The 12232-nt window shown below is 37.3% G+C and overlaps 1 protein-coding gene across 7 annotated transcripts in view; it reads right to left on the minus strand.

Moving 5' to 3' along the window:
• Window positions 1-12232, minus strand: part of PIK3CB (phosphatidylinositol-4,5-bisphosphate 3-kinase catalytic subunit beta) — a 184283-nt gene that overhangs the window by 36836 nt on the left and 135215 nt on the right. For all 7 annotated transcript variants that reach the window (XR_002914434.2, XM_024245077.3, XM_002814095.5 and 4 more), the window contains 2 exons: window positions 7615-7803; window positions 3501-3622 (listed from right to left, as the gene is read on the minus strand). Coding sequence is in view for 6 of the 7 variants with exons in the window: in XM_024245077.3 (XP_024100845.1) it covers window positions 3501-3622; window positions 7615-7803 (311 nt within the window). In the remaining variant the exon portion in view is untranslated. The remainder of the gene's footprint in view (window positions 1-3500; window positions 3623-7614; window positions 7804-12232) is intronic.

The following is a 12232-nucleotide window of genomic DNA, read 5'->3' on the forward strand; positions in this document are numbered from 1 at the left end:
TCTTTTGGGCCAGGCTTGTTACATGCTTGCCTTCACTGTACCACTGTTACAGTATCACAAAAAAAGCTGAAGATTTCAGATGGGGAAAGGGGAGTGAAGAGGGTCAAAGAACAGACACTAGAGATATTTTAATCAAATGAATTAGATTGTGATATGGTCTGGCTTTTGTCCCTACCCAAATCTCACCTCGAATTATAATCCCTATAATTCCCACGTGTCAAAGGAGCATCCTAGTGGGAGGTGACTGAATCAATGTGGCCCTCCATGCTATTCTCATGACAGTGAGTGAGTTCTCATGAGATCTGATGGCTTCATAAAAGGTGGTTTCCCCTGCTCTTTTCCTTTTCCTGCCACCTTGTGAAGATGGTACTTGCTTCTCCTTCACCTTCTACCATAATTTTAAGTTTTGTGAGGCCTCCCTAGCCATGTGGAACTGAGTCAATTAAACATCTTTCCTTTATGAATTACCCAGTCTCAGGTATTTCTTTATAATGGTGTGAAAATGGACTACTACAGATTGTTAAAATTCATGACTGTATTTTCAGTCAGCTAAGAGTTACCAAAAATATTATGTACTTTAATACTGATTTCTGATCATGCTAAAAAATTTGTGCTTAGTAAAACAATCATTTTTAAAATAAAAATTCCATCAGTACTTTCACAATTTATTTTCCTTTGCTGTCATTAGGGTTAAGTAAGTCATCCCAGATAACCAATGTACAATTAAAATCTTAACTTCAAATAGTTTGAAGGATGAGAAAGTGAATACATTTATAAGTGGGAATTGATCATTGAAATAATATAACAGATAACACTGTAATTAACTGAGCTCAATTAATTAAGGTTAGTGGTTCTCTATTTTGTGTCACTCTCCAAACCATTCACCTGTAAACACACTCCCATCAGAAGCAATTCCAGCAGTATAAGGTATGAAGCCCAAGTGCCCCAAGTGCTCCATTTACTCTCCACAGTCTTGGGTAATAAATGGTTAAGGAATTAGTAGTCTAAGGCAGATATCTGGGACTGAAACCCAGGGCACTATATACCAAAACCAAAAACTTATAACCAGAAAATTTCACAATAGAAAAACCACCAGAATTAGCTACACGGAATACATGGATCACTGCAATCTCCTCAGAGGGATCAATGCGTTTAAGAAAAACACTTGGCTCAGCCCAAGGAGAACCAGGTGGCCCCTCCACAAGAGGTCTCCAATGCAAACTTAAGGAGATGGTGAAGCAACTGGGAATTCATTTTTTAAAACTATCTATAACACAATTTTGATTAGGTTTATTGTAAAATTCATGCCCATTATATAAACTATAAATAGTGTAAAAAATAGAAAGTATAGGAATAGGAAGTTGTTTCCTCTTCTCTCACACTTCTAATTTCACTCCCCCAGAAGTAAGCACTATTGGTGAGTCTGTGTAATTTCTTTTGGCTATTACACAGCTTAAAACATACACAATTTTAAAAAGAAAAAGGGATCTATATAGTATCCACACTATTTTGTGGGCTTTTATGTTTCAAAAACCATAAAGTACATAAGCTGCATTTTTGAACCTAGAAAGAAAATGGATAAACTTCATTGTCTGAGACAGTCATTTCTTCAATGAATCTCATAGATTCTCACAAATGCACCACCCAAGGGAGACTGTACAAACATGTTCACTGAAGCATTATTTATAATAGAGAAATGTGGAGAAACTTAAATATTCCTTAATAGGGAATGAATTAAATAACATATATCCCTATGACAGAATATTACACAGCAGTGAAAGGAATAAATGACATTCAAACATAATGGGAGAGACTAACCTCAAAAACCTGATGTTGAATTTTTATTTTTATTTATTTATGTATTTGTATTTTATTTTTTGAGACAGGGTCTCACTCTGTCACCCAGGCTGGAGTGTAGTGGCACCATCTCAGCTCCTGCAACCTCTGCCTCCAGGGCTCAAGTGATCCCCCTACCTTAGCCGCCCAAGTAGCTGGGACCACAGGTGCGCACCTCCAGGCCCAGCTAATGTCTCTGTATTTTTGGTAGAGATGGGGCTTAACCATGTTGCCAAGGCTGGTCTCAAACTCCTAGGCTCATCGATCTGCCTGTGTTTGTCTCCCAAAGTGATGGGATTATAGGTGTGAGCCACCACAGCTGGCTGAATTTTTTTTTTTTTTTGGAGACGGAGTCTCACTCTATCGACCAGGCTGGAGTGCAGTGGTACGATCTCCGCCCACTGCAACCTCTGCCTCCTGGGTTCAAGTGATTCTTCTGCCTCAGCCTCCTGAGTAGCTGAGATTACAGGCACCGGCCACCACACCTGGCTAATTTTTTGTATTTTTAGTAGAGATGGGGTTTCACCATGTTGGCCAGGCTGGTCTCAAACTCCTGACCTCAAGTGATCTGCCTGCCTCAGCCTCCCAAAGTGCAGGGATTACAGGCATAAGCCACCACACCCAGCCGTCTGGCCAAATTTTTAAAAAGCATGATATAAACTAATGCATATGGCAAGACACATTTGTGTAATAACAATTCCATGTCTACATTTTCATAGATATATATGAAACAGAAAAATGTGATATAGAAGCATACACACCAAATTCATGATAATGTTTGCCTCTGGGAAGGAAAAGTAATCAAGACTGGATAAGGAAACTATGAGGACTTCAATTTTAACTGTAATGTATTTGCTTAAAATATATATATATATTTAAACCCATGACAAAAATTAACATTTCTTAATTCTGGAGGGTGGACAGACTGTGTGAAGAAAAGAGGTAACACAGCAGGCTTGGCTGCTATCCTCTAACAAGCCTGCTTATAGGATTGGCCCATGGGTAGCATCTGGGAATTAAGATTTCAGGATTCCCACCACCCTCCTAATTGATAAGAGTGGCTCACTGCACCTAAACTATTTGTGCAAACAATGGTTTATGTTGTATATCCACTTTACTGCTGGGAGTATAGAAATCTGGTACATGCTAGGCAGAGGGTGCTTATGTGATAGCTGCCAGTAAAAACCGTGGCCACCAAGTCTCTAACAAGCTTCCCTTGCAGACTTGTATTATCACAACTCACTCCTGATAGAATTAAAAGTGTTTGGGGTGACTTCACTGGAAAAGAACTCTTACAAGCTTATGTATGCATGTTTTCCTCATGACTTCGCCCCATGAACATTTTTCCCTCTTTAAATTTTGCTCTGTATCCTTTTGCTGCAATAAATTATATCTATAAGTGACTATGTGCTGAGTTCTGAGTCCTCCCAGTGAGTCATCAAACCTGAGGGTGATCTTGAGGACCTTCTGACCCAGTATGCTTTTGTTTTTTTTTTCTAGTATAAACATTGAGTTGGGGAGGCGGCAGGAGTACATGAGCAAATGCTTTCAATTGTGAATAATTCTGAGCCCTTTTCTTTCCTATGAGACATCAAGGAGACACCCTCATCCCAAACCCACCCAAGTTATTCCTTGCCCCAAACAAAACCACCTGCAGAAGATACCTCATCTGTTGCAGGCAGCCTACAGCATATTCTCGAACGTACTGGTCTGGATAGTTGAAATCCAGAAGCTCTAGGGCCTCCCGGGGGGGCAGTTTAGGCCAAATCTGAAGCAGCGCCTGAAGCTGTTTAAAAAATGAAACTGGTTCAGAAATAATGGAGGACAAAAGTAATCTAATTGTCCTTGACACACAGGAGTACCGAGATAGGTCAAAAGAAGGCACAGCACACTTATAATTATTGATGCCTCAAAAATCCATTCCTGTTAATAGAGACTAATAAAGATTGTCTTTGTTGTTGAAACATTCTATAGATTAAGTTTGAAAAGCTATGAAGTACTTACCCCCAAATAAATTTTATGGGTGAGAGAGAAAAAAATGTTGAATTTGTAGCCTTCCTAAAGCTCAACTCCATCTGATAAAATCTTATTCCTTAGTATTTAATTTCTGTCATTGGATTTTCCTGGGTATCACCTAAGTACCACTGACATCAATGTCATGGAAGGTATATGATATGTATGCAAGATCAGTGCTATAAAACTATGGCAAATAGATGGCAGTGATTAGAGGATTTTCTTTCAATTGATTGCTCAAAGTCATACTGGGAGAGGTGGCCTGCAAGCTTGTTGGCTATCTTGTGGATGTTAAGTTTGATTCTCAGACCAATTAAGCTTTGAGAATTCAATAAAAACCATTTATATTTTATTATTTAATTCTACAAGTTATTCAATCTATCATTAATTATGGCAAGCCCTCCCCCAAAAGTCAACAATATCTAAATGAGTATCTACCAGCTAAGTTAAAAGGCATTTTCTCATATCAAGCAAAAGTAAATAAAAGTTAACTAATTTTTTAAAAATCAGCTTAATTTTTTCAGTTGTTTTACATTTGAAAAATATTTTTGGGTAAACAATACTTTTGAATGATTTTTTAAAATTTAATTACTCTATTATTAGCATATATTTATATAAATTGTTAACTTTTTTTGAGACAGTTTCACTCTTGTTGCCCAGGATGGAGTACAATAGTGCAATCTTGGCTCACTACAACCTCCCCTTCCTGGATTCAAGCCTCCTCCCAGATTCTCCTGCCTCAGCCTCCCGAGTAGCTGGGATTACAGGCGCCTGCCACTACGCCCAGCTAATTTTTTGTATTTTTTTTTTTTTTTTGAGATGGGGTTTCACCATGTTGGCCAGGCTGGTCTCGAACTCCTGACCTCAGGTGATCCACCCGCCTTGGCCTCCCAAAGTTCTGGGATTACAGGCGTGAGCCACTGCATTCAGCATAAATTGTTAACTTATATATGTAATTTGATAAATCAGAATTCACCTATGTGAATAAATTACATAGTTACTTAGCAAATACAGTGAAATGCCTAGTAATTTTTAAATTTTAACTTTTTTTTTTTTTTTTTGTGAGAGATAGGGTCTCATTCCGTTGTCCAGTCTGGAGTGCAGTGGCACCATCATAGCTAACTGCAGCCTTGAACTCCTGGGTACAAGCCATCCTCCCAACTCAGCCTCCTGAGTAGCTAGGACTACAGGAACACGCCACCATGCCCAGCTAATTTTATTTCATTTATTTATTTTCGTAGAGATAGGGTCTTGCTATGTTGCTAGTCTCAAATTCCTAGACTCAAGTGATGTTCCTGCCTCTGCTTCCCAAAGTGCTGGGATTACAGGCTTGAGCCACCATACCCAGCCTAAATTTTAACTTTAAACTTAAGTTTTACTTAGCTATTCTTAACCCTGTATTGAATAAAGCTAGCTCTTTTTTTATGTATAAAGCACAGATACACATACGTACATGAACAGATGTACCATGTATCTACAGAATCAAAATCTCATGGGTTATTGGGGGGAAAAGGGCCTATAAAAGCTCCTAGAGGTATAGTGATGAAAACAGGTTGAGAAATACTGATATAAAGACATAAAGCACCAACCTCATCCCCACTTTTTCTCACTAATAGAGCCCCCCTCCCTGCTTTGCCGAAGGCCCTAATGGACCAGCAGTCTTCTTTATGGGCAGAAGAGTTGGGAAGAGCCCATTTCCTGAGGTTTTGAAATAGCAGTAATAAAAAAAACTCCTCATATCTCCAGTTAATACTTGGAATACACTGCCCATAAATAACACTGAAAAAGAGAGATAAGATTATGTAATATTAGAGGTTCAGCAATGTTGTGGTTAAAAACAACTCTACCATTGGAAAGTAATGACTTTGGTAAAATTATTTATAATTATTAAAAATTAAATCATGTAAGTGTAAAATTAAATAAATTGCCAAAACTCACCAAACCTCTCTATAAGACAGCTTTTAAGAGTACAGCAAGAAATTCTTTCCATTGTGATTCTAATGAAATAATATGATGCATTTCTTAGATATGCACTCAGCACTAGACACTATCCAAAAGAAACAGGCAAATGTGTCAAGTAAAAAAATGCTTAGATCTTGTTTTCCATTACTGAAGGTTCATGGAAAACGAATCCTGAATTTAGATAATACATCAGTGGCTAGAAGACAATAACTATTCTACAGAAATTAAAATAAAATAGTTCCTTTTCAGTCTAATTTGGTCTAAGGTGGAAACAAGTTTAATCGAGGTACACACAATATTATAATTATATAACATGTCTCCAAAGATTGATTGATTGATTTAATTATTTGAGACAGGGTCTCCCTCTGTCACCCAGGCTAGAATACAATGGCACAATCTCGGCTCACTGCAATCTCAGCCTCCTGGGCTCGAATGATCCTCTGGTCCCAACCTCCCGAGTAGCTGGAACAGGTGTGCGCCACCATGTCTGGTTAATTTGTGTATTTGTTGTAGAGACAAGGTTTCGCCATGTTGCCCAGGCTGGTCTTATATTGCTGAGCTGGTCTCAACCTCCTAATCTGCCCACCTCAGCCTCCCAAAGTGCTGGGATTACAGATATGAGCCACAGACCCCGGCCATTTTATTTTTTTGAGACAAGGTCTCACTCTATTGCCCAGGGTAGAGTGCAATGGCATTTGGTTCACTGCAGCCTCAACCTCCCAGATTCAAACAATCCTCCCATTTCAGCCTCTCAAGTAGCTAGGACTACAGGCACATGCCAGCATGTCCAGCTAATGTTTGTATTTTTTGTAGAGATGGGGTTTCACCATGTTGCCCAGGCTGGTCTGGAACTCCTGAGCTCAAGCGATCCACCTGCCTTGGCCTCCCCAAGTGCTGGGATTAGAGCTGTGTGCTACCATGCCTGGCTCCAAAGATCTTTAGACACTAAAAGTAAACACAAAAGAAATCCTTTCTACTCTTAAATTGAGAAGTGAAACAATAAATCCAAAGATTTTTAAAATGCATATAATTAAGATAAATCTGTATTTCTTCACTAAATTTTTAGTCACTATAGATAATTACTAAGACTACATACTAGAGAGGTTCATTGAACTTAAATAAGTAACATGAAAAAATTTGGATATTTTAGTAGACCAAATTTATTTGTTCTGATTAAAAAAACCATTTCAAAGGTCTTTCTATTGAGCACTGGTGGGTTGTTTGAATTGAATAAATGCCAGTGCTTTTTGGCAGGGTCTTGAAAATTAAATCAGGGAACTAAAATTTGGTGGTTTTTTGAAGCAAAATGGTCTTTTTTCTATTCTGTCAAAACGCATACATTCAGCAATACTGGACAACTGAAATGAATGTTAAAATTGACCTGAATGATATATTACCTAAAATATTATTCTCTGTAATAGATGTAATTTTCAAACAATGGACATTCATTCTAGAACAGGCATTGCAAAGAGTCTAAAAGATTTAAAACTCTGGAGTTCACTGATGAAGCTGGTAGAAGGTACCCACGTCTTAGAAAGTGGTACTTTTGATAGATAATTGTCCCAAGATCAATGTTTCAATTGTATTTGGTGAAGGGTATGGCAATCCTACCCAAAATCTGAGATTTTTAAATTCTGGAAATGTTCTGGTCCATTACTTGGAGTATAAGAGTTTAAAACCTCAAAATTTCTCCTGCTTAAATTATCCTATCTATGAAAATATACCTATGAGAAAAGGATACTTTATGTGAATCCAACCAAGTACCATACACCCAAAAAAGTTACAGAAACAATCTTTTGTTACCTGAGCAACATCCTCAAGTTTATTCCACTTGATTGACAGCAGTAATTTTGGCAGTGATTGTGGGAAAATCTCTCGGCAGTCTTGTCGCAAAGTCCAAATAAGATCCATTTCATTTTCACACAGTTGAGACAAGGGATCCCTGTCCAAGATTTCTTTCAATACAGGAAGAAACTTTTTTCCACCTCGACTCTAAAAAAGTAAAATGCTCATTATAGAATTTAATTGTGCAAACACCATGGCAAACATTCAGTAAATTTATATACATTTATATATAATAAATGAACCTAAGTATGTGAGATACAAAAATATAATTCCATTAAAAAAAAAAGGCAGATCCTTTAATAATTTCTAAGCTAAAGATGAAGAGATTCTCAAAACAGTTTCTAAAAATCTAAAAATGTAAACTGTGTAAACACTGGGTGGCAGTATTGCTTTTTGGATAAAAATCCAAGTCAGGCCAGGCAAGGTGGCTCACGCCTGTAATCCCAACACTTTGGGAGGCCAATGTGGGTGGACTGCCTGAGCTCAGGAGTTTGAGACTAGCCTGGGCAACATGGTGAAAACCCGTCTTTACAAAAAATACAAAATACAAAAAAAAAAAAAATTAGCCAGGCATAGTGGTGCATGCCTGTAGTCGCAGGTACTCAGGAGGCTGAGGCAGGAGAATCACTTGAGCCTGGGAGGCAGAGGCTGCAGTGAGCCGAGATTGTACCACTGCATTCTAGCCTGGGTGACAGAGCAAGACCCTGTCTCAAAAACAAACAAACAAACAAAAACCCACAACCAAGTCATTTACTATTTGAACTGAGTTTCTTTAATTTTCAAATTCTATAAACAAAAAACCAAAGATGACCTAAACATATGAGGTTAAAAACAAAAGTAAGGCCTTCTTGGCTTGTGCCTTGACTCAAAGGTCTAAAATCTCCTTAGATTACGAATCAAATGTTGGCTAAAACTAAGCATGGAAAAAATACAGTTCTCTCATTTTCCTTCCCAATCCCTACAAGAAAATATACTAAAAAAAAATATAGCCCATGTTGTTTTGGATCCAGACTCTCTGAATTCCACTAACATTAAAAGAAAGAGGTGTGCTCCCCATGCTTACATTAAAATTATACCACCTTAATCAAAACAGATTTTCCCTAAAAATCTCTTTCCAAAATCATCTGAGAAGATCCTGTAAGGATTTATACTGTAATATTATTTTATACCTGACAGTATTTTAATGGGATTTCATATGAACTTGAAAATAAATAGAATTATCGTATTACTAGTTTCAAAAGTAATCCAATTCAAAATAGCATACAGCTAGAATAAAAAAGAATGGAAATACTAAGTATAATTTTATTAAGTAAGAGAAGTGACTTTTGGACATTGTCCTTCAGGGAGACACGTTACTGAGAAGAAAACAGAACAAAGACAGATCATAACCAAAGTTGTTTAACTTTCTTAAATTAAGTTGAAAGTTTAAGCTTTTCTAAGTTCAAAGTTTAAGAGTTAAATATTCTGTTATAATACAAAGAAGATTAAGTTAATACTTGTATTCTCTTCAGTTTGTCCAGTTGTTAGTGGAGATTTAAATATTTACTTACTTTCTTGTCATCACAATGGCAATAAACACATGCATAAAAATGCGTGAGAAACTGAAAACTCTATGAGTCTTTCTAGCGCATTTCTCCCAATGTGACCAAAGTGTAGGGTAGAATGGCTGGAAATTGTATCTAAGAAGTGGAAAAAGGATCGTTTGCCACTATCTTGTAGACTGGGTAGAGAGAAACTAAGCTGATGAACAAGTACCAATTGGCCAATAAACAGTTCTGATCTTCTGTCTACAGCCTTCCTGACAAAACTGTAATGTTTTATATTTAAAACCTTTCCCTGGCTCCCATTGTCTATAGAATAAAATTCAAGATAGTCTCAAAGGATATAAGGACCTCGAAAACATGGCCTCATACTTTTCCTGTTGCTCTAAATCTCACAAATTATACTCTAATATTAATAATTCCACACGATTTACTGTATCCTCTACTGCATACTGCAATGATACTCATTAGCATTTTTAAAAAAAAATTGTTCATTCTACTTTTCATGCTCTCAAACGATAAACTCATCTCAAAATGGAAATGATATCTTCTTCCCATGTATATCCCTAGTACAGAGCATACAATATATAAACTGAATATAAAAAATGAAAACAAGGCCAGGCGCAGTGGCTCACGCCTGTAATCCCAGCACTTTGAGAGGCCGAGGCGAGTGGATCACCTGACGTCAGGAGTTCGAAACCAGCGTGGCCAACATGGTAAAACCCTGTCTCTACTAAAAATACAAAAATTAGCTGGGCGTGGTGGCAGGCGCCTGTAATCCCAGCTACTTGGGAGGCTGAGGCAGGAGAATCACTTGAACCCGGGAGCAGAGGTTGCAGTGAGCTGAGATTGCGCCATTGCACTCCAGCCTGGGGGACAAGACTGAGACTTCGTCTCAAAAATAATGGTAATAATAATTTAAAAATAATTTAAAAAATTAAAACAAATTTCTCACTAACGTATTTACATTAAAATTCTGAATCAAGCTATATCCTATTACAATAAATAACTCAAATAGGTTTATAATAAATAAATAAATAAATTTGAGTAATAAATAACTCAAATAGTTTAAATAACTAAACAAAACAGACTAGAAGATAATTCATAAATTCTCTATAATAGATATCTTTGGGAAGCATTTAAAAGTTACATCTAGAATAAAGGCCCCTGAAAAACACAAATAAGCTAATCGTTAGCAGACCAGTTTTCTGATTAGCATATCACTCAGGTTAAGTAGACAGAAAAAGGCAGGCAGGCACACATACACATGTATTCTAGGTGTTTTGCCTAAATCTCTTATTTATTCTAGTTATCGAGGATGATCAATATATGACTTCTGTCCAGTATCTAAAAATATTAGCTACTTGGGAATAATTGACATAAAAGTTAGTAAGATAGGAAAATTACCAGACCCTGGAAAACTAAGTCAAAGGAAGTATGCTACATGCCCTCATGGTCATTGAAATGAAATGGAGAGTGAAATACACTCCATTTCATTTTCTTTAAGTAGAAATTAACACGCTGTGTCAAACCCAAGGAATCTCTTGCATAGTATCCGCCACTGACAAAGACACAAAGAAATATTATCTTAAACATCAACTTTACAGGTTAGGGTTATGAGTCAAACACTCTTGTTTCCCTTAGGATTTCATTATAGATTCATCTTCCATTATGTTAGAAAAGGGTTTTGTTTGCTTGTATTTTGAGACAGAGTCTCTCTGTCACCCAGGCTGCAGTGCAGTCGCACAATCTGGCTCACTGCAGCTTCAACCTCCTGGACTTAAGCGATCCTTCCACCTCAGCCTTTTGTGTAGCTGGGACCACAGACGAGCACCACCACACCCAGCTCATTTTTATATTTTTTGTAGAGATGGGGTTTCTCCATGCTGCCCAGGTTGGTCTCGAACTCCTGAGCTCAAGCAATCCACTTGCCTCAGCCTTCCAAAGTGTTGGGATTACAGGCATGAGCCACTGTGTCCGGCCATAAAAAGTTTTATAAATTTTTTATAACTTTATTCCTATAAGATAATAATTTTTCCAAATGTTCTGTACTCCCTTTCAAACATCAACATTGAAAAAATATTAAAAACACGAAAAGCTTCTGTTCTATCAAGCTGAAGAATTCCAAGTTTTAATAAATTAAAGAGGATGCATTCTACCCTATCTTCTTTAAGATAGCCAAAGACAAATCAAATAAGTAAACTCCAAATTCTTGGGATCTTGTAAGTAGGCAGATAAGGTTCATTGTACTAAATAAAATAAACACAAAAAGACTAATAAACACAAAAAGATCTAATTATAGTGGTTTTATATTTACAGATTCAACCTACAAAGGGTGCATAACTGGGTTTCACTAAAAAATGATGTCATTAGCCAGGCATGTTGGCTCATGCCTGTAATCCCAGCACTTTGAGAGGATGAGGCAGGCAGATCATGAGGTCAAGAGATTGAGACCATCCTGGCCAACATGGTGAAACCCCATCTCTACCAAAAATACAAAAATTAGCTGGGCACAGTGGTGCACACCTGTAATCCCAACTACTTGGGAGGCTGAGGCAGGAGAATCACTTGAACCCGGGAGGTGGAGGTTGCAGTGAGCCAAGATCGTGCCACTGTACTCCATCAACAGAGTGAGACTCTGTCTCAGAAAAAAAAAAAAAAAAAAAGATGTCATCAGAATTTGAAAATGAAACTCCTAGCCAAACCTGTTATTGCAAACAACACAGAATGTAAATTGTTCACGTCAGAGAAAGGCAGACAGCTGTTATGTTCAAAAAGCTAGCAAAAAGCTAGCAGGCTGAGTATAATTTGGTGGATCCAAATTAGACCTCTACAGACTACTGTAAGTAAATACCCTGAAGACCTAGGAATAAGCTAAGTAGGGAGAGCAGTGGAGCTGCATAATTGTACTGTTTGTATTATTGAGGTATGAAAAGCACAACGTTGAATAATGCCAAGGTAAAAACTACCAAAAAGCCTAAAAAAACACAAAATATTAGATTATTTTATAAAACAACAACAAAAATATCAGTAAT

This window comes from Pongo abelii, chromosome 2, assembly GCF_028885655.2.
Source record: "Pongo abelii isolate AG06213 chromosome 2, NHGRI_mPonAbe1-v2.0_pri, whole genome shotgun sequence".
In the NCBI taxonomy this organism is placed as follows: domain Eukaryota; kingdom Metazoa; phylum Chordata; class Mammalia; order Primates; family Hominidae; genus Pongo; species Pongo abelii.